This window comes from Pararge aegeria, chromosome 2 (genome assembly GCF_905163445.1).
Source record: "Pararge aegeria chromosome 2, ilParAegt1.1, whole genome shotgun sequence".
In the NCBI taxonomy this organism is placed as follows: Eukaryota; Metazoa; Arthropoda; class Insecta; order Lepidoptera; family Nymphalidae; genus Pararge; species Pararge aegeria.
This window is the reverse complement of record NC_053181.1, coordinates 5784308-5807289: the sequence shown is the minus strand read 5'-3', so window position 1 is coordinate 5807289 and position 22982 is coordinate 5784308. Positions and strand designations below refer to the sequence as shown.

Genomic DNA, 22982 nt, shown 5'->3' with positions numbered 1-22982 from the left:
TTTGGTAGAATCTGACTTCCAAACCGTAGGTAGAGACATACAAACATAACATACTTGATGTTTTTAGAGTACTTATAAAGTAGGCCTACATAAAATAAATTAATTTTAAATTTTACTTGCGCCGACCATTGCCATTTTACCTCCGAACCGTGTTCCGTTATGACGGTAACGCTGGTTCTCCTATATATATATATCCTGCCCGGTTACCGTCTATATTTTCGGATAGTCCGTGAACAGAGGTTGAAGACGCAACGGCCGACTGCCGAGTTCGCTGATTGCTATGCGAGGCACGGCCCACCGGCTTTTGTTTGCCGGCCACATTGTCATGTCCTTCCTCCGGTTCCTACTTTTACTGAATACCTGCGTATTGTTTGGTCCTCGATATCTGACGTCATAGTCGTGGGTCCTATCCACGCTCACGTCATCGTACAAAATAACCGTAGTCCAACAAACTCAAACTGTCTTAATGTCATCCTAGGGTCTAAGACTCATGCGAGGCGTCGTCGAGCCCTAGGGCCAAACTCCTGGCGATCTGTTACATCCCTTATGGTGGTGGTATTAGCTACAGTTCATCCGAAAAATCAGCCTGAAGCAATTGCCTATTCTAGTTATATCTAACCTATAGCGCCTGAAGAAAGTTTGCTACTACAGTGCGAGTCACATTTGCCGGCTAAGACTTTCGTCCCAAGGCCCGGGATTCTCAGTGAGCCAATAAATATCGTTACTCCTTACTAATATTATGAATGCTAAAGTTTGCACTCGGCCAGCGAGGTGGACGGCCATAACCCCTTCTCATTGTGGGAGGAGACCCGTGCCCTGTAGTGGGCCGATAATGGGTTGATATGATGTTGACAATGATAATGAAAGTGTGTTTGTTTGTTTGCCCTTCCTTCACGCCAAAGAAGCCAATAAACTTGATTTTTGTGAAGAACGCGGACCTTAGCTAGTCATCATCGTCGTCACATCGACCCATTACCGGCCCACTAATGTGCACGGGTCTCCTCCCACAGTGAGAAAGGGTTAAGGCCGTAGTGCGGATTGGTGGACTCCATACACCTTTGAGAACATTGTGAAGAACTCTAAGGCATGCAGGTTTCCTCACGATGTTTTCCTTCACCGTTGAAGCGAGTGTTATTTTAAATACTTGAAACGCACATAACTTAGAAAAGTTAGGTGCGTGCTGGGATTGGAACTCAGCCGCTTTTAAGTAGCAGCTAGTAGTTAAATAAAATTGCTTAGACACAATGATTGTCATTATCGAAAGAATCACATTTATTTTTGATAAAAGATAAGAAATCAACAAATCTTCATTAAAATATTGTACTATCTGGATATTGCACTACAGGCACTCTAAGGCGTTCATTCATAGGTACATTTCGTTTCAATATTGAAAGCTACGAGGATTTCAAACTTTTAGCTTAACTTAACCCGATATTCGTTTTGATATTACCTCTACCTCAACGCCCGAACTTCCTTTATTGCTAAGTAAAAGCGTCAGCGACTTCTAGTTCACTAACCGGGATTACAGCAGTGTGGAGGGTCGAAGGGTCCTATGAGAGAGGACACACAGAGATATAATAATAATAATAATCTTTATTTCGGACATTTGTCCATATCGTGTTAGTAAAACATTGTAGCCCCCCCTATAGCGCGCGTGCTACACCATCCCCTCCATCCCCTTGCACCTCCAGAGAGAGCTGTCCAGCCTGCATGCCAGTGTAATGAGGAGGGTGTTGGTGCTGCTCACGAGCCTGCTCATCATTGACGCAGCAAGCACACTTGCGGATGATCGCGGAGAAATCATCTAACCGCGCATCCGCAAATATCTCTGACGCGCTGCAGCGTCGTGGCTTCTTCAACACCGCCCTCAGCACATTGTTGTACTGAACAATGCGAACATACAGCGCCCTGCGGCGCTGTATGTTCGCTGCGTATAGTGTGTCCACAGACTACACGTGTAAAATGATTGGCAGTAAGCTCTAAATAATGCAAGCTTTACTTGCGTGGTACGTATACCAAATTTATAGCTTATACCTCTAAGAATATAGAAGATGATAAATATTTTATTCACTTGAAAAAAACTGTTATACATAATGTAGTTTGTATGGTAGGTTCTTTTATGTAGAAAGATAACAAAGGGGTTGAACAACGCCCAAGAGGATTTGCGGAGTCATTTTAGAAAGCTAAAAACTTCGCCAAACGCATCGTACAACAATGTACTAGAAAAAGAGTCCTACATTTTTAAACATACGTATATATATGTATAGTTTCTAACTATGTACATTTTTTTTTCACTAAGTCTGTGCTTTAAGTGCTTTATATGGTTCCGTACCTCATGGGTGCTATTAATATAACACTGGCGCCACTGTCTGTATGTCCATCCACTCATCCGCCAGTCCGCCTGTCTTTCAGCGGGCTGTATTTTATGAACCGTAATAATAACCGAAATATGTAGAGAGTTGATTATTTTTTTACAGAACTCCTATTGCCGCTAGAACAACAATAAATAAAATCCGGTGCTATTGGTAGATCTTAATAGTTCATTTAGATATTTTTTCATTGGTCGGATCACTGGCAAACTAAAATAGGTTCCTAAATTCTTATATGAGATTTTATTTTTCACAAACACTTTTAAACGACTGACAATAGGTATATCTAGTTTTAGTACATAATTGATCGGAAGCCAAACGGCAAGAAGCGACACAATAGTAACCGTATCACCTACTTTTATAACGGGCGACATCGTTCCCAAAGGACATTCTATCAGCTATCGCTATGGGCATATACTATCATACTATCACTAAAATTTGTGATAGCCTAGTGGTGAGATCTTGGGGAAGCCCTTCAGTAGTTCGGTCATAGAGGAGAAACGGAACAGAGTCAAAGCTTCTAAGAAGCGAGCAAAATTTATACCTATTTTGGTAGGGCTGGCACAGGAGGATACAATTTAATAAACAATAGTTATTTGTTCAACAAGATGGCAAAGTTTGTTTTTGTTTTGATTAAGAAATTAGAATCCTGAGTCTAGTGAGGCATTCCAACGCACAATAAACAAAAAACGTTTCTATCGCGTGATACATACAACTTTTCACTTCAATAGCGTGAAAATACAAGATGTGAAAGAAATATTTATTGAAACATTAAGGTATTTGGGATAGCTAAAAAATTATGTGTTTTTATTCTTTCTTTTATTGTTCATACACACTGTACAGAATACCATATTCACACTTTAATATTAAAACACTAGGTATTATAAAACGTGACGTGTAAGTACTGCAGCCTGAGCTTGAGCACAGGCCGAGCCGGTATTAACCGGTTTCTCTCCGTACGCGACGTGACGCCTGTGCTCACGCACACACGCGCCTCGCCAGTGTACCAATCGTAGCACGCTTGTATGAAGCTTTGCCTTTTGTTCCGTTTTTCCTCTGTGGTTCGGTCTCCGGCTCCTCGTCTCGCGGGTGTCATACGAAACGACTAAGGGAATATAACGGAGAACGGGCATATTTAATATTTTGTACTACTACCATCTACTGCGATCAATTTCAATTTTCAATTTCAATTTATTCAGCACAATACATAATGTTACATTTATAGTACAATATTTAAAATAAATCTAATTATAAAATGTAACGTATGTACACCCAGTTTGGACGCAGCCATTTAAAAAAAAAAAATAATTGTATGAATATTGAAAACATAAGTAGGACATCGTATAGTAGAGAAACCGAAACCGATTCTCCAAATGCCCACAATCACCCTGTCTTCCCACATCGTGGTGATTGTGGTTATTTTGAGAGGCCCGTAACAGTCCACAGGTGGACTTAGCCAGCAGTGGACTGTTATAGGATTGATTGAACGATTATGTCCATATTATCCGCTTGAAAAATACAAAAGCATCATAACAATAAATACATTAAGCCGTGTGACCAGAATAGATAGCTCAAATTGTTTGGCGAAAACAATAGCGGAGTCATGTAGACTGGAATATTAATCAATAGCCATAAATGGTTTACTATAAGCAGAGGCATAAGTTATTCTTTTGGGTAGGTGGAAAAACAAAAGGTAAATTAAATTAAATAGTGCAAACAAACTAAAAAACACGCTTGGTATAAAAAACGCTTTTAGTTTAGTTCATTTATAAAAGCCTTAGCCTTATTTTTAGTTTTCCTTGATCTATTATTTTTATTAGAGCAAAATTAATCGGTAACCCATTCACCATCAAAGAGATAATTAGAGATCAAAGAGAGAAGTTAAAGATAATGGTTGGATATTTAAATGAACATCATACCTGCATTAGTGACTATAGCTGAAAATTATATAAATTAACAAAAATCTTATTTTACAAATTAAAAATCTTATTTTTTATATTGAAAATTGGAATAAACTTCTCAAATTTGTGAATTGTCATCGGTCCTCGATATGTCTACAAAGTTTGAACGAAATCTGACATTTTAAAATAGTGTCCAAAGAAGTCGGTCACAAACATACAAACATACAAGTGAAGCTAATGTGAAATAAAGCGTGTAAAAAGTAATTCAGTGTAAGATATGTTTCTGCCAAAACAATGTTGAAAAATGTGTGGTTTTAAAAAACCGCAGTAAAAGTAAAACTATTTTTCACATTATGGACATTTAATTAAAAAATTTCGGAATAATATCATCATCAATCATCTAAAACACAGAGTTCAATAAAGATATTGGTAATCATTCACGTTTTCCAAGTATAAAACTAAGATTGTTGATGCGATTTTATACCTTTAATGGATGATTACACAATGTTTAATACAATAAACAATAAACTCTGTGTTTTAGAGTAAGTACGACATACATAACGCTTAAAAATTATTTCGCTGATATACACATATTAAAAAACTGAAAACAATATTTTATAAACGTTAAGTAATTTTGATCCGTTTTTGTAATTATTTTCAATCATTCTATTATCAATGTTATCTTCATAATGAGTTTCACAGCTTATAAATGCTACCAATGTTTTATGGAGCACTGGCACTCGAGCGCTTCATAAGAGCGCTGAGAGTTCTCCATAATGTTATGAAGGGCGTGTGAAGTCCAGCAATAACTGGACCATCGTGGTGAACTGCGGCCTAAACCTTTCTCATTGTAAGAGGAGACCCGTGCCCACTTATGGACCAGTAATAGGCTAATATGACGATGAAAATGACCTTTACTTACAAAGTTACTTTCAAAATTAATCGGTTAATCCAATGTTCTAATCTATATATCATTCTCCTGGCGCTTTCCCTATTTGGGGTCGGCCCTCCTGATACTTGTCCGCCATTTGATACGGTCTTGTGTCATTTCTGGTGTTAGGCACAGAGTTTTCATGTCATTGAAAACGGTGCTAGTCCAGGTGATAAGTGGGAGTCCTCAACCTCTTTTGCCTTCATCTAAAGCCATTACTCGCCATTAATCTATTCTTATAATTGCGATTTTTCTTCTGTCTGTTTGTTTGTTTGTTCGCCTCAGCAGCTGCGCCAATCTTGATGAAACTTGGCACAGAGTTAGCTCGTATTTTTGACACGGGCAAAGGATGACCGGATACTAGATTTTAAAACTGACAATAGTTCCCGTTGGATTTAAAAAAAACTAACCTTTTTTCACCTTTGCACGGCACGAACAAAAAATAACAACCTTTGAATTTAAGCATACTTAAAATTAGGGATATACTTTTATATATTTATTTTTTATTTATTTTTATTTTATCATATACACTATAGTTATATATATTATTAAAATTTACATAACATGCTGCATTGTCGTATTAGGATAACTTTTTCCTGTAATGACAAAAATGTAAGATGGGAATAAATAAATAATAAATAAATATTCCTATGTATTTTAGTAAGTTGGCTGTATACATACCGACCATAACACGTCCTAAGTTTAGATTTAAAAAACAAAACACATGAGTTAGACAGCTAGAGTGATACTTTAAAAGCAGTTTGTCATCAAAGCACGAACGTAACGCCATAAATTAATGCAACTGCATTTCCTAGATAACAGCTAACTGGGTGGATCCGTCAGCGTCTGTACCGCTAGCAGCTATAAATAGTGCCCTGTTCACAGAAATAAGAACACACAGAAACCGTGTACACTACTTATATTGAAGCCTTAAAAACCACTCCTTTTTAGAGTTTTTTCTCGAACAAACGGTTAGTCACTTGATACCATTTAGCAGTTGAAAGTTATTTTTTAACCTCTAATGTTCTAAACGTTTACCATAAAATGGGAAAATGAGAAAAAGTTCGTGAGATTGCAACATTCTGCGGGTGTAAAGTGAGACGTGCGCGGGGCGTTTTTACTGTTTTATGACACAATGCACTGCAAACAATAATGGTTGAATGAGGATGTTGTTAATTCTGTGGCCCTTTGCTCGTTGCAGGTTTACAGCGAGAAAAAAACATTACAAAACTCATAAACTCGGACTTATTTATAAGATACTCATACCAGCAGCAGGGATAGCACAGGCAAGAGACAAAAGTTATATCACCTGACAAACTAATGCGTCCACCTGCTAAAGTATGGGAACATGGAATAGGAGAAGTTTACCCCCGTTTATTATTACACATACATTATTTCCACTTTCCAGAGCTCTGAGAGCTTAAAAAGCTGTGGGAGAAGTTAAATTCGTATCCTTTCCCCGGGGACATAATTGGCTCCTGCCCATGCTAGCCGCACGGTTAGCATTGGCTTTGGACATCAATTATATCCCCTGATTAAATCCTCTGACAAGGGATAGAATTAACGTGTCCATCTGCCAAAACATGGCAACAGGAAATTGAAGCAGTTTACCAACGTTTATTTTTAAAACGTATACCAGCAGACCCGTGGACCAAACTGTGAATCTAAACCAATCTCGAATCCCCTTCAACTCACACAATTTTTTTTATCAAAATCGGTCCAGCCGTCTAGGAGGAGTTCAGTGACATACACACGCACACAAGAAATATATATATAAATATGTACAACATGATTCTTAAGGTATTCTGGATTACCAATGCATACATTTAAAAAATGTGTAAAAACACATTTAAAACAGCCAGGTTTCTATACATTTGATGAATTTCTTAATGACAAGGTAGATTGGTCGCCCTCATCTCCCGCAAGATAAAAAATGATTGTAAATTTTGATGTTTGAAAAAAGCAACTACTGAGTTTCTTACCGGCACTTCTCGGTAGAATCTGCTTTCCGAACCGGTGGTAGAGTCACTACAAACAGACATAACTACTTGACGTTTCAAAAGTGTTTATCAAGTAGGCCTACTTGAAATAAATCAAATTTGAATTTACCCTTAACCTAACTGGCATCGTACCGAAACGCTAAATCGTTTGATGGTGAGCATCCTTCGGATCCGATCAGACCAGAAAAAAATCAGAAATTTTAAATTCCTACATTGTGATAGAACCTGGGACATAAACCATAGCGCATAGCGCTCATAAGTGCGCTGGGAGGTCTTCAAAATGGAACAAACAGCTTTTATATTAGAATTTAAGAATGTGAAGCGTTGCAAAATTGCAATTTTTAATCTTGAAGTTAAAAACCGAGGGCCGCTAATGGGTTATAATGATCATGAATGTTCAATGCTCATGAAATACCGAAAGGCGGGTTTCAGTAATCGGTCACCCTTCGGACTCCTATCAATTGTTATGACGTTGTTTAGATGTTATCATTCGGTTATCTATACCATCATTCGTCACATGTTGATTACATCACATAGTCTGTGGATATAGGCCGGCGCGGCGGGAGCCGACTGGCGTCCTATACGGAAGGACGGACGGCCGGCGCGGCGTCGCTCAGTCCGCGTTCCGTTGTCACAGAGTGGGTATATCCGATGCGCGCCATTTGGCCCGGGTCAACGCGCGAGTTCGAATTTCAAATTTGTAATTACAACGCGAAGTTTTGTTGTGCTATTTTTATGGGCCAGGCAAAGGTCAAAGAGCAAACAGCCTAATCAGTATTATTTTTTTGAAGCTGTAGTAGCTTATAAACGTAAATGGATGAAGCAAAGATCAACTTCAATAAATCAAAAATCAATCTTTTCAACTTAAAAGTTATTTGGTAATTTTTAATTGTGGCGGTGCAAGTTATCCAGCGTTCGGCAAGGGGGACAGGAAGTGATATGAAAATACGTTTTGAAGTGCCCAACAAGTTGGAAATCATTTTTGGAGGGAGCAGTGTGTATTTTATTTTTGTATAATTATATAATAGTAATAAAAATATTCCTAATAAAGTACCTGCCAGTTAAACTAGAGAAATATGCGTCTTTATATCTATGACAGACAAAGTTTTAGTTTGTACAACGAGTTAACAACAAAGTAAAGCCTTATCTTATTAGCACATTAATATTGTTCTAGCCTAGCTAACAAGTAGATAACAACAAACACGTTATTTGCTGCGTTTTCATTAGCTGTTGCCCGCGGCTAAGTCCCCGTTTTTTGGTTTTTTATAAATCGTACGGGATAGACATATCCGGGATAAAAATGCCCTATGTGTTAATCCATGGTATAATCATTAGCCGTTCCAAATTAGAGTAAATTTGGATTAGAAGTTTTGGCGTTAAAGTATAACAAACATTTATTCGTCATTCCCTAGAAGCCTTCGCATATATAATAGTGATTTGATGATTTGATTGATGACACAGCATTGGACAACGTATAATAAACTTAAAGTGTAAAAGTAAATAAGTATCATAACCCAATTGCTTACAGTACAGCTTTGTGATGCAGTCACATACCAACCTACCAACTCCTATAATTAGCATCTTTGTGGGAGACAAAGCTTTTGACAAGAAAAGAACGCAGCTTTCTTTGACTTGTATAAGATTAAACGATAAAACATAGTTAGGCACCTGCCTAGCTTTAAATAGTTCTAGACCACTTCTAGACACTTCAATAGTCAAAATAGACAGAAAATAGTAGGTCTAAGTACCTTCTGAAATTTAACAAAGTCATTACTCCACGAAGCTATGTCAACCAGGAGCGATCGGAGTCCTTTTTAAAAATGCCGTTCCGATATCTGGTCTGACCAGTTCCCCTACAAGTTTTTATACGTATAATCTGCTTGAATATTTAAGCTGGACCAGCCAGTCTGAGAAATAAGTAGTTCAAATTAACAGTGATTTTTTTTTTCCTTTTTTAATGGATAGCCATACCCAGTTTTTTATATTATTCACTGGTCGGTATAGTAATTAGGGTTACGATGGCAAGATATTAAATAATTTTAATTAGGTATTTACCTAGCTAACTAATGGCTAAAATATAGGTACTACTTGAAGTCAAACTCAAATATTTCTGTATTCAAATTTGCCCATAGGTGGCTTCTTTTATGCGAATATTAGATAAAAAAATTGTAGGCACATACTATATTGTATTGAGATGATCGCGATAAGTTACATTAGTAAACGATTACAAGCGCGCCCAAATCTAATAAGAAGTCACCACCAAACTTGACATTCTTTTTGTGATTGCATCTCACATTGTCCTTAAAAAATTATACACAATACACAAAGTAAAAAACTTTAAATACAGAGACTTTTGCTTTTTGATTTTTTTTATTCAATTAAAAGTTAGCCCTTGTCTGCGATCTCACCTGGTGGTAAGTGGCGAAGATGGTTGCGGGTTAACTTGTACAGCTTAAAACCCATATATCTAATCAGTTTCTTGGTATGGTGGTAAATGTCTAGCCACGGCAGAAGCCTACCAATAGACTAGACTAGACTAGAGAGAATTCGATCGGGTTTGAACTTAGGACATCTCATTTATCAGAGACCTCAGACACATCACTGCACAGGGGAGAGTTAGTACGCAAGGAGCATCTTCAAATTTACATACAATTTAATGCTTAACCAATTAGTGGCCAAAGGCCTTCTCTTTTATGTGAGTAAGGGATGTTACTGCTCCAATTTTGTAGTAGTACCTAGATGAGCTTTTTATGACATAGCTCGTCCGGGGAAGTATGCTATAGTCGCCATGCTTATTTCTGCCGCTAAGCAGCATTGTTACAATGCTGTGTGCCGGTCTGAAGGGCTGTGCCGGTGTAATTACAGGCAGATGACGCTTAACACCTACGCCTCTAATTGATGGACACATGCATGCATGTTGCAGGACGTACTCCTTGAGTCAGCGTATTCTGTGAAGTTAACTTCTATTTATAGGCGATGAATTTCCTCTTACTATTAGGTGGAGAAACTGCTTCGCCCATCAATTATCACTAGAAAGATATTTTACAACTGACAGCGTCCATTTTCTAACATTGGCTGGTAATGAAAAATTTCTTGCAAGATACACAAAACAATACCTAAAAACTTCGCGACTTCGGGAACCCGGGATCGAACCCAAGACCTCTAGTGATCCGTATGCTGACCACTAGATCAACAAGACAGAAACTCTTTAACATAAAATAATCCGATTCGATGTAGTATGGTGTAATAACGCTAAAAAAAACTGACCTTTTTCTGAAAGACATTTGATACAAGATTAGTTATAATTTTTTTGTATGAATATGAATCCTTGCCATATAACTGGTACAGGATTATGACAAGTAGGTATGTGTAGAGGTTTTTTGCATGTCTGAACCTCTGAGCTATTTTTAAAGTAACACATCTACTCATAGTTTCAGATGCAGCGATGCGTTTATTCTTTGGTTTAGTCGCTTTCTCACCGGTTATAAGGTATCTATTCTATGCCTGTCAATCTTGAGTTTATTAGCTCAGATTGTAAGTTATCATGTGGTCAGATCTAGCGTCAATAGAAAAAACTATTTTAATCACCCTTAAATGTACGGTGCAAACCTAATTAACAGACTATATTTATATAGAAATCTACATCATAACAACCCATTACCGGGCCACTACAGGGCATGGGTCTCCTCCTACAATAAGATAGGTTTAGGTCGTAGTCTACCGTGCTGGCATAGTCGCATTGGTGGACGCTATGATAAATCTACAATTATTTATAATAAAAATTTCAATAAGAACAACAGTCAATAATAGACTTATACATAGTTAAAAATATTTAAAATTCAATTAAAAGTATAATGAAAACATTTGCAATTGCAATTTCGTATGACGTTTTTCCAGTAATTATAGTTTAAAAACAAAACGATTGGACCGAATTTGATACAATTTTTATTGGGTCGAGGGATTTTTAACGCTGGCAACACAGTAAAAAAGAGTTAGGGACATTTCTTAAAATTTAAACGGCACTGAAATGTTCGACCGTATAAGTAGATAGGTACCAGCACCTGCTAACCCTACGTCAGTATTATTAATTGGAGCCGTACCGGATGCCAGGTGTTACCGGACATAAAACGTGCCACGGCGGATAATGTATGAAAAATATAAATCCTTCGTTTTATAATCCATAAACTTCCGTTTTTCTGTTCGACTAAGCAATATTACTTCGGATTTACTACAGGTATATTACGACGATCTGGGCTAGGAATAATTGGGATGTTTTATGTCAAGAAGTTTGCTAAACTAGCCTGGAGTTTAGAAATTTGTGCTGTCAACTTTGGAGAGCATTGGTATGAATTCTAAATTCAAAATTTCTTTATTTATTTTGGCCTATAAAAAATCATAGGCACTTATGAAGCGTTCATGCATATATGCCTACATAATTGTAAGGGTATGGTGATAACTTCTTACGCCAACTTAAACCTAAAGCTACGAGAGTTCCAAACGTGCCCTGGTCTAAGTAGAGCCCATAACAAACTTAGCCGGGTTTTTTTTTGTTATCACCATCTCACAGTAAATTAATATTAAGCTATGAAGTAACAGCAATTCACAGCCAAGCTTTTTTATCGTTTAAGTAATCCTTAACATTATAATAGGATACAATATAATAAATATCACTAACATGACTTAATATCTAACCAGCATTGCAGTAGCAAGGTGAGATGATCTCAAACCTCTAACTCCTGTGAGAGTAATGACCCGTGCCCAGCTGTGGGACAGTGTAGCAGATAAAACAATTTCCACAAAGAATGGCCTTTTTCCGAGAGTGTGGGATGGGGATAGCGGATTGCGCTGGTTAACCAACGTTGACCCAAGGACCTACCTGGTTGTGTGTGAAAGCGTTGCGGTGACATAGCCTTCAGCAGACCAGTTGGAACCCAACACGGATACTATACGGATATTCCGTTGGTAAAAAACCTGAATGAGCATGGGATTGGTAGTGGTACTTTAGAAGTCCTGACTTTGCCTTTTCCTTTACTCAAAGCCTTGATGGGCACGTTAATACATCTTTTCTAGCTGTAGTAAATCTCTTTCACATAATATAACTACGGGCGTGCAAAGGCGGGCTTATTGCTAAGCAATCTCTTACAGGCAACATTACAAATGTTTCGAAGTGTAGTTGAGTAGGATAGTGCTATAAAACATAATGCTCCAACACGGTAACAAAAACTTTACCATAAAGTTCATAGCTTCTATATAGGTAGGCAGTTCTTTTATGCTTATATGAAGAGTACAACTCTGCTAATAACGTACCAAATATGCAACAACAGCTACCTATATAAAAATTTGAGTCTTTCATTCATTGGGGCTGTCCACGAGAGATATGCGAGCAGGACGAACAGTGAGCTAGACAAAAATCAACCAATAAGATAAATCGAATTCAGCTCTGCCGCGCCGGGATAGAAATATGAATCGATCTTATTTGTTATTTTTTAATTTCTCAACGTTTCTCTACCTTAAGCATATCAGATGGCTTTCCATACCGTGCCCTTAGGTATTGTTGCATCGTCGTGACGTCGTGATCCTGCTTTCTGCGTCCTAGGCCGTGGGTTCGTTCGTTTGTGTGATGAACATGATTGTTTTTGAGTGTCTGGGTGTTTATCTGTATAATATAAGTATTTATGTGTAATATATTCATAAAAATATTCAACAACTATCTTAGTACCCATAACAGCTACGCTTACTTTGGGGCTAGATGGCGATGTGTGTATTGTTATAGTGTATTTTATTTTATTCTATTTATATTTATACTATTAATGAATTTCTTAATGGCAAGGTTGCCTGGAAGCAAGCCACTCCGCTTTCACACAAGACAGATTGTTAAATTGTAAACTGATGAAAAAGAGCCACTGCTGAGTTTCTTGCCGGCTCCTTCTCGGTAGAATCTGCCTTCCGAACCGATGGTAGAGTCACTACATACATACTTGACGTTTCAAAAGTGCTTATATTAGGCCTACTTGAAATAAACGAATTTTTAATTTTGATATTTGAATAGGTAACGCTTTTTCTAAGGAGATTCCTAGGCATGAAACAACCGTTCACCAATAGTTATCACCTCTTTGGTGATAATTTTTTTTTTAAAACATCGCCTAAATCACTACGCTTTCGACTAAGGCAATGACTAGGGTTAGTGATAGTGAACACGGGCATAAGCTTATATAGTGCCCAACTAGTAACAGGGTTTTTTAATAGTAATAATTGATGGACCAAGCAGACGGCATGGGCATGAGACATTTTCCTACCCGGGAAAAGAACAACATTTTATTTTCTCCTACAGCCTTATCAACTCTCCGAGCATTGGCGCACGGGTCGAAACAATACATATGTAATATTAAACGGGGTAAAACGCTTTTGCCATGCTTTGGCAGGTGGACACTTTAATTTTATCCCTTGTGGGGGGGATATAATTTTGATCTCCTGTCGATGTTAGCCGGGCGTAGCGCAGTGTTCCTCTCTCGTAGAAAAGAGATTAATTATAGAGTTATGACCCAAAACGCTGCTGCAATACCGGTTTGCGTGCTATTATATGTCAATTATATCCGGGATACACTGAGGTCCTGGTATGTACTAATAATATATGCCTTTATACTCAACCACTGACTTAATATGAAATAACGTCAGTGTACTCAACTAACCATCGTGAAGTTTAAATTCTCGTTCGTAGAAAAGGACATAGGACTTTCATCCAGAAAAGAGGACTTACTGTTTTCGAGGGATCGATAAAAACCTGAATTCATTGACAAAAGCTATAGCTCAACGGGTACATACCACGATAACTCAGTTCCGTCGTAACCACGATCCATGCAACTGGGTCGAAATATCTACCAATCCAAAAATTTTATCGTGGTACGTACCCGTTGAATTATATTTAAGAAATGTTGATTAACCACGAAAATCTTAGTTTAAATTTTTTTAAATCTATAGCAAAGCAAACCTACGGATCTTATTTTTTTTTTGCGTAAACGAACTTGCTAGACAAACGAGGTATTCAAATACGAACTAAAAGTATTTCTCGCTTCAATAAATCATAATACGTAATCCCAAAAGTATCCAAGTTACGAACTAAAACCGCTAAATCGAAAGCTAAACGTGCTTTATCAATCTAATAGCTGTGCGTGCCTTGCCGCCTGGTCGCTTCCACAAGCATTAACTACGAGTGTCTAGCTTTTGTGCCCGAGTGCTCTAGATAGCGGCCATGGTGCCCTGGATAACCTGGATTGATAACACCTAGATTACGTCTAAGCCTGTATAAATTAAATAGGTCATCGAAATAGTATTTTTTCACGTATGACTGACTACAAACCGAAAATGTAGAGGAAAGGAAAGTTAGAAAGGTTGTAACAGTAGAAGAGTGTTAGAGCTCGTCCGGAGAAGGACTACCATAAAAGTAGTCTCGATGTAAAATAGTCTCGATATTATTAGAATAATTCAAATTAAAATTTCATTTCCGGCCGACTGGCGCAGTGCAGCGACCCTGCTTTCTGAGTCCAAGGCTGTTGATTCGATTCCCACAACTAGAAAATGCTTGTGTGATGAGCATGAAACATTTTCAGTGACTAGGTGTTTATCTGTATATTATAATTCATAAAAATATCTATCAGTAATTGCCGAAACATCAAGTTATCTGTGAAGGCGCATGTGACGCTCAGTACTAAATGATTATGACGATGAAATAGATTATAAATATCTATCAGTCATCTTAGAATACAAGCTACGCTTACTTTGGGGCTAGATGGCGATGTGTATATTATCATAGTTAGTTTATTTATTTTTTATTTTATTTCAAGTAGGCAATATATTCTTACTTTGAAAACGTTAAGTCTGTCTGTTAATAATGACTATTGTCGTTTAGGAAGGCAGATTCTTTAGAGAAAAAGCCATCAGTTGCTCTTTTCCAACAACGTTATAACAAGTAATAGCTAGAAGGTAAGTTATTGCAATGTCAAGAATCTCATTAAAAAACTCCTGATTGTTTTCACGAACCAGAACAGTTCTCACGCAACGCCAAAAAACAAAACAAACCTCAAACAATTCGAATTATTAAGCTACATCACACGCCGTCAAACAATAATGGCCGATTATTCGACTACACATTTCAAATATGTGTCTTAATTACACCATAAAAAACAAAGTAAATGTGACAACGCAGTAAGATTTGATAGAAACGAATTTTAGAGGTATTAAGGACTCAGGTGTTGTTTAAACAGTAATGGCGGAGACGTTGGTTGCGTTGCGTGCACGTGTGCTTTTGTCTAAGAAGAACACGTCCATGCATAAAATGGGTTTGCGAGTACCCCTGCTTAGAGAAATTAATTTATGGAAAAGACATATAAACTATCAGCCACACTACTACATACTTCTTTCTCTGTTTCATCGTCATAATCATTTAGTACTGAGCGTCACATGCGCCTTTACAGATAACTTGATGTTTCGGCAATTACTGTTGACAGCAATGTGGAGAGCAACGTGAACAAATCTGTCGCGTGTACCTTTACAGCTTCTGTACCGCTACCGCTATTTCCGGTTTCCGGGAAAATGCCACAATATTTTTTTATTTAATACAAATCTTACAATATTACACAAATGTGTGACAATTAAGAAGATTCTTCTTTCTTCTCTTTCTGCAGACAGTATTCTATTAACTTAAATTTACCATTTTTATTTTTATTTTTGTTTTATTTTATGTTGTATTACACATTTAAAGGATATTTCCACATTAGGTTCGCGATATTCTTGTGTTACTTTAAATTCTATTAGTTTTTTAATTCCATATCTGCCTTCCGATCTGGTGGTAAACTCACGGCAAACAGAAATGTGGCTCAATTTAAATATAATAATTCTGAGGAAATAAAATTTATTTGACACTTCTATCCATAACACGTCTTCAAGACTTAAAAAATAGAATACGTGAATATGTAGTATATTTGGTATGGACTTATAAGAGTACTATGTACCCACTCATACTTATTCAAATAACAAACCAGAGTAGATAGCAAAGAACTGCAGCTCGGGTAAAATAGTAAAAGTAAATATTTAAATTCTCTATCTATTGGGAAAAATGGTAAACTTTGTTAACATACAAACGAGGGCGAGACCGTATTCACGGACGTGTGTATGCAAACAAAGTTAAAAACGACGCTGAACAGCCGCTCGCATGCACGAATAGCTTTTGCAGTTTAGTCCAGTCTAAAATATACAAACAACGCTTTTATTCATACTAAAGGTGCACTTACACAGGAAATTGTTGAACAATAATCACCGTGGCATAGTCTCTTTAGAATTTAGAGCAATCTGGAATCTTTACATTGCTTTAATATAGTTCCGTATTCTTGTACGTGTACATTTGCGCATCATCAATCATAATTCAACCATCAATACAAGACACAACAGTTGCAGTGACAAAGAGCATCCGATCATAAAATCGACATTTCTGTGAACTTTTTTACCGGCATCATCATAAATATCACTCTATTAGCGACCCACTACGGGGCAAAGGTCTCCTCTAAGAATTAGAAGGATTTAGACTGTATTCCACCATGCTGGCCAAGTGCTCATTGGTAGACTACACAAGCCTTTGAAAACATGGATAGTTAGTTAAGTATGTAGTTAGGCAAGTATGTTTCTTCATAATCTATACTTATAATAAATCTGGAAGATTTCTGTACATTTAATATATTTTGAAAATTTTGACCGATGGATGCTTCATAATCGATACTGAGTCCAAAACAGATTTTTATTTAATTTTTGTCTGTCTGTCTGTCTGTCTGTCCGGGCATCACGTGAAAACTACTGAACGAATTCAAATAAAATTTGGTATAGTAGCAGTTGATATTCTTTTTATCCCGATAAACAGTAAGTTTCTTCCGGGCGGGAAATGGGATAAATTTTTTTACCAATCTTCATGCCTCTGTTAAATTTGAATCGATTTTAATAATTCTTTTTTTATTTGAAAGTGTATACTATTAAGCATGTATTGTCTAATTTTAATGAAGATCTGATAAATATTGTCAGAAATAAAGGACATAACTCTTAACAGATAAAAGCAAGTTGCACGGCATATAGGACAGCGATCGAATGAATGCGTACCATCCTACAAATATTATAAATGCGATAGAAATAAAATAATATAAATATTAAGCTTGATTATATAGCGCTGCAATTAAGTTTCTAGGTTTTTTTAATATATTAAAACGATTTGATGCAGACGAAGTTAGCTATTATGATATAAATTTCCATCCTAATAATAATGTTGTATCTTCCTCTGAGAACTTTTTAGTTTCATGTTGCTCACACCGAGCCGATTTGGATAAACGATCCGTCGATCATTCCGTACACTGAAGCTAATATCTTTCTTTATCTAGTTTCATTTCACAAGAATTGTAAGATGATATATACATATTTTTTATTTTAGTTTTCTTACATTGTTATATTTCATATGCTTATAATGATTAATTTCTTTCGATGCAATTTTTTGGGAAAGAACAGTCTTCTTCTGCAATTTTTACATCGACCGGGCTTTTCTTCCTATACACATAGATAAACTAAAACTATACAACTAACACAGTGAGTGTAACTATTGATCACCTACTATGTATTGTTAAAACGCTAGAGGCCAGTCAGGATGGAGTTTGCCATGGCGGTGTAAGAATGCATGGCAGTTCTTTTTCGCATCAGCGACCGCAGCTCAAAGGCGGTGAAGCCTTAAGGTGCTCGAAGAGGAACTCATGGTTCAGTCGGAGTATTCCGAAGTGGGGTACATAGATAGTCACGGCTCTGCCTGGTTGAGTCGTCGCACGGACACTTGTCGTCGGTGTAATGTGGAAACGGTGATATTTCTCCCAAAAAGAAAATTTAAAATTCCTCTTTACCGCTCATGCTTTTTTGCGGGTGATATATATCTCGGCCGAGTTTGACTGTCAAGGCTGGAAGAACAATGCAAATGGCTGCAAGCGCCGGCTGCGTCAACTACTCAAATGACAAAGCAAAGTACCTACCGCCAAGGTCGCTACATACGCACACGCCATGTTAATTTTGATCTTTTTTGTATTCTATAATAATGGTGCCAATTTCGCTGTACACATACGAGTAACATTAATAAAACGATATATGTTTAAAAAACTGTCAACACTGAAAATTCGTCTAAGTAACCAGTCAGTTTTCTGTTTACTTGTATTTAATTAAGTCCATGATCGCATGCAGTAATATGCGACTACGATTTCCTATAGTTATGTAACTCTGCTGCTCAGAAGCGGTGATAGCCCAGTAGGTTGGAGCTCGACTTCACTTTCGGGGGCCAAGTTCTAATCCAAGCACGCACCTCTAACTTTTTAAAGTTTTTGTGTTTAAAGTAATTAAAATGTCACTTGCTTCAACGGTGAAGGAAAACATCGAGAGGAAACCTGCATGCCTGAGGGATCTCGATAATGTTCTCAAGGTGTGTGTGGAGTCCACCAATCCGAACTGGCCCAGCGTGTTGGACTACGGCCTTAACCCCTTTTCATTGTGGGAAGAGACCTGTGCCCTATAGTGGGCCGGTAATGAAATGATATGATGATGTAACTCTATATCTACAGGCATTACACCATTTATAAGGCCAAGACAGACCTATATCTGTTTCCTGTGAGAAATTTCTTAAACAGTTATTCCCCAGATACGATTTATTCAGATTATTCCCTTGAAAAATATAACCTCAACTTATTAACTTTTTGTGATTTGAGACGTTTCCTATTTATTTATTCTGTCATAACGCGCATTATCATACATTGAGTTGGGTCGTGATTTACGAAACACTGTCACATTGCCTTCAGTGGCTTTTATGTGGGGGAAGCGTGACAACCATATACCTATTGTTATGTGGGGGAAGCGTGACAACCATATACCTATCGTAAGCACTGAAAAACAGTAGTAAGGTAATGCTGAAATTCTTTTATACGTCATTTTGTTATGCATGTTTTGAATAATGACATTTAATAAAGTTGTCTATTTTTTATATACTTCCAATATCCAGTTTAGTGTTGCAGTAGTGGAGTTTAAATTATGTACTGCCAATGAAGAGCTTGTGGGAAAAAATGTTAATGTAGATAATAGCGGTTACAGCCTAAAAGACTACGCTTAAGCTCTCGGCATATCAAGGGGACCGTTTACAATTCTGGTACGTACCTCGAACTTTACTAACTGAGATACTTTTTAAACTTAAAAAAAAAACAACCTAAATAGATCATCACCCTATTTGGGAGTTCTCCATGACGGTCTTAAAAGTGTTTTTAGTCTACAAACCTGCACTTTGCAACCGTGGTGAAATACGGCCATGAAATGACATACGGCATTCTTTCATTCTGAGATGATACGCGTGCCCTATGGTGGGAAGGTTATGGGTTAATGATATGATTATACTGAAGAGCCGTCTTGCCTCAAAACGTGTTCTGTTTGACAGTATATACGAGTACGAAGATAATTTTGCAGTGCCAACAAGTCGAGATGTGAGGAGATCCCATTAATATCCAGGGAAATATTATACAGCCATGTAAACGCGCATACCTACTGTACTCACAGTAGTAGTACAGAAGGAACTTAAAAAAAATATGTAGGTATCAGCAAGCGTAAAAACAATACGAGTACTTAGTCAATTTAATTTACAATGGATTAAATAAAATAAGGATCTACAAACAATTGTAGGTACGTTGTAAGACTATTACATGAATAAATAAACTGTCAATGTCATCTCTAACAATGTCTGATATAAAAATTTAGCCATACATAATAATTATAATGAAATCCGTATTTGTGTTGAATCAAATGAAAACTATGAATTATTCAGGCATTTGAGTCTGAGAGTCATTGAAGTTCATTGCATTTTTGTGGTATATAAGCAGTGCATATATTTGTTCACAAGGTCACGCTCACTAAGAAGAGCATAATCGTTGTAGGTGAAAAACAATGCTTTGATTTGTGAACAAAACACCCAGAAATACTGCAATTTAATTTCCATGCCCACATCTCTTCCCAAATTCCAATTCATTATGCTGTTGTGTTCATTTTTCAAAGCACAAATGTAGGTCGCCTAGGCCGGTCAGAGTTGGCCGGGGCTCGACTTGTTTACTCCCGACTTTATGATATTAAGTTTTAGCGAGATGCTCAAGACTTCAGCTTCATAATGTAATGTAGAATTTTCTAAAAGTTCATAATAAAAGACTGTGATTGCATATTGCTTTCTGCGAGATTACAAAAACAACCGTTTTTACCCGATCTACTAAGCGTAGCGTCAACCAAAGCTTTGTGCCCATTTTGAAAATAGGAACACTCTATTTATCAAAGATGGCAGCTTCCCATAATTTTTAGCAATTCAGTAACTTTTCCAAATGTTGCCAACTGCTACTCTCAACATACATTAAATAATAAATAAATAAATAAATATACTACGACCATACACACATCGCCATCTAGTCCCCAAAGTAAGCGTAGCTTGTGTTATGGGTACTAAGATAACTGATGAATAATTTTATGAATAATATACATAAATACTTATAATATGCATATAAACACCCAGACACTGAAAAACATTCATGTTCATCACAAAAACATTTTCTGCTTTCTGGGTCCAAGGCCGTTCGATTCCCACAACTGGAAAATGTTTGTGTGATGAACATGAATGTTTTTCAGTTTCTGGGTGTTGATCTGTATATTATAAGTATTTATGTATAATGTATATTATTAAAAAATATTCATCAGTCATCTTAGTATCCATAACACAAGAGACGCTTACTTTGGGGCTAGATGGCGATGTGTGTGTTGTAGATTTATTATTTATTATTGATTGCATTTAGTCTGGTGGAAGGCTTGATCCGTAGCTAGTTACCAAACGACTGACAAACACGTGCCGCCAAGCGATTTAGCGTTCCGGTACGATTTCGCGTAAAAACCATTTACGAGTGTCCAATATACCTGAAGGGTAAGCCTTCTACCACCATTGACTGAATCATCGCCTACGACCATGTGAGATTGCAGTCCATGTAGTAAAATAAAAATAAAATAAAAAAAACGTATAATTTGACAGCGCAATTGTATTCGCACTTATACTCTTCGTATAAAAGGAGATGATACATCGACACTAATAAGTTACTGTCAGACAACTACAAATATAGGTACCGACAGGTCCGGGTAGTAATTAAATTGAATGTAATTGATCAAAATTTTGATGATGTATGTAATCGCAAATGCCTCCTTAGTAGCTTACACGTTCAACTACGGATTACAAGCTCCCGAGTTCGATTACCAGCTGGGCAAAAAATTAAAAACAGCCCGGTGTCGTCGGTATCCACATCTCCTCTCCTCTCGCGATCCCGGTTGTTTAAGTGTGTTATTAATATTTAAAGAACAGCTATCAGCCAACTTACATTGGAGCAGCGTGGAGGAGGCTGTGTTTTGGTATGGAGCATAATTGAGCAGAAGATGAGGTTGAATTGCTTGTAGAACTACTAATCTTGAACTACTTTTGCAGGTTAATCTTTTCTTATCCATAGTAAATAATTATTGTAGCTGTCGATCAGAACCTGTTGTTTAGAATTTAATAACTGCCGTTCCATTCTGTTTACAGCATTCCGCAGTGGCCTCATTTCCCCAGCTTCGGAAATGATTCGGCTTTCCGCATACAAACAAAACAATGTGCTCTTTTTCTTTTCTAGTCTTTTATTATAATAATTGTTAGTTCTTTCTCTCATTTACTTTAGTTGTTTTCATCTGAGAGAAAAGCTTCAGTTAGTTTTACGGTTAACCTTGGAGTAAATTTTTCCCTAAAACACTTTTATTTTACTACCCGGATTAGTCCCAAAAAACCTCATTTATTTTTAAACTATTAATCAAAATTCAGATTGCAATGTCTCTAATGTCAGATTTTAATAAATTTATATTGCATTTTTAATTTTAATTCGATATTGTTAATTATTTCTTTTTTCTTTTTCTTTCCTCTAATTTTGTAATTTGTAAATGTATTACTATGGGCTTTACCGGAAATAAAGAGATAATTATTATACACAGTTGTTAATACATACATTTGTATGCCATTCTTTGTTGTGTATTTAATTTGGGATATAACTGATTCGATCGGACTAGGGCATAGTTTTGGAGCTTATTGATTGATTAAAGGTATTTTTGTTCGAGCAGTAAAACATTGTCTTATAAATTGGGTAGGTGTACATACTTGCCTATATTATGATTTTGTTAGAAGATTACGCCTTTCTCGACGTATAAGCCAGCTGCTAATCTCGTATTGATCCACAGTTATCTCATCAACTGACAGCAAAGCAAAACCATCGATAACGTTTCCGTTAAATGCCTCAAATTTCAGACGAATAGTTGCGTTTCGGCGAACATAGCGTGCACCCGTAGTATAGTGCATTTTGAACTTTACACTGTTGTGTTTGAGTGTTTGTTTTGGCATGAGGTCGAATGTCAAGGATTCCTAATACTGGATTTATAGTATGATTTCATAGTTATGTCGGAGTGCGATAATGTTAGTGTTAGTGTTGCGGCTGGTAACGTGTGCTGCCGCGTGCGCTCGACTATGCAGTGCTTTGGATTCCGCGGTAATAAGTTATTACAGTAATACTTGGACTTGCACTCGGTTCATCTTTGTTGTTATTTAAACGTATTGCTAGAGCTAAGAGCATACGAACATGAAGCTACATCTTTATCAATACATCAACCTACAGAGCACGGGTCTCCTCCCAAA

General features: G+C 37.0%; 1 protein-coding gene across 4 annotated transcripts in view; it reads left to right on the top strand.

The window, feature by feature from the left end:
* The window catches only part of LOC120632070 (guanine nucleotide exchange factor DBS-like), a 151441-nt gene that overhangs the window by 21972 nt on the left and 106487 nt on the right, over positions 1–22982 (top strand). Inside the window, exon 1 of one of the 4 annotated variants that reach the window (XM_039901856.1) lies at positions 7863–8195. The exons of the other annotated variants lie outside the window; for them this stretch is intronic. Coding sequence (XP_039757790.1) covers positions 8141–8195 — 55 coding nt within the window. The 5' untranslated portion in view covers positions 7863–8140. Of the gene's footprint in view, positions 1–7862; positions 8196–22982 lie in introns of those variants that run through there. 4 annotated transcript variants of the gene reach the window in all.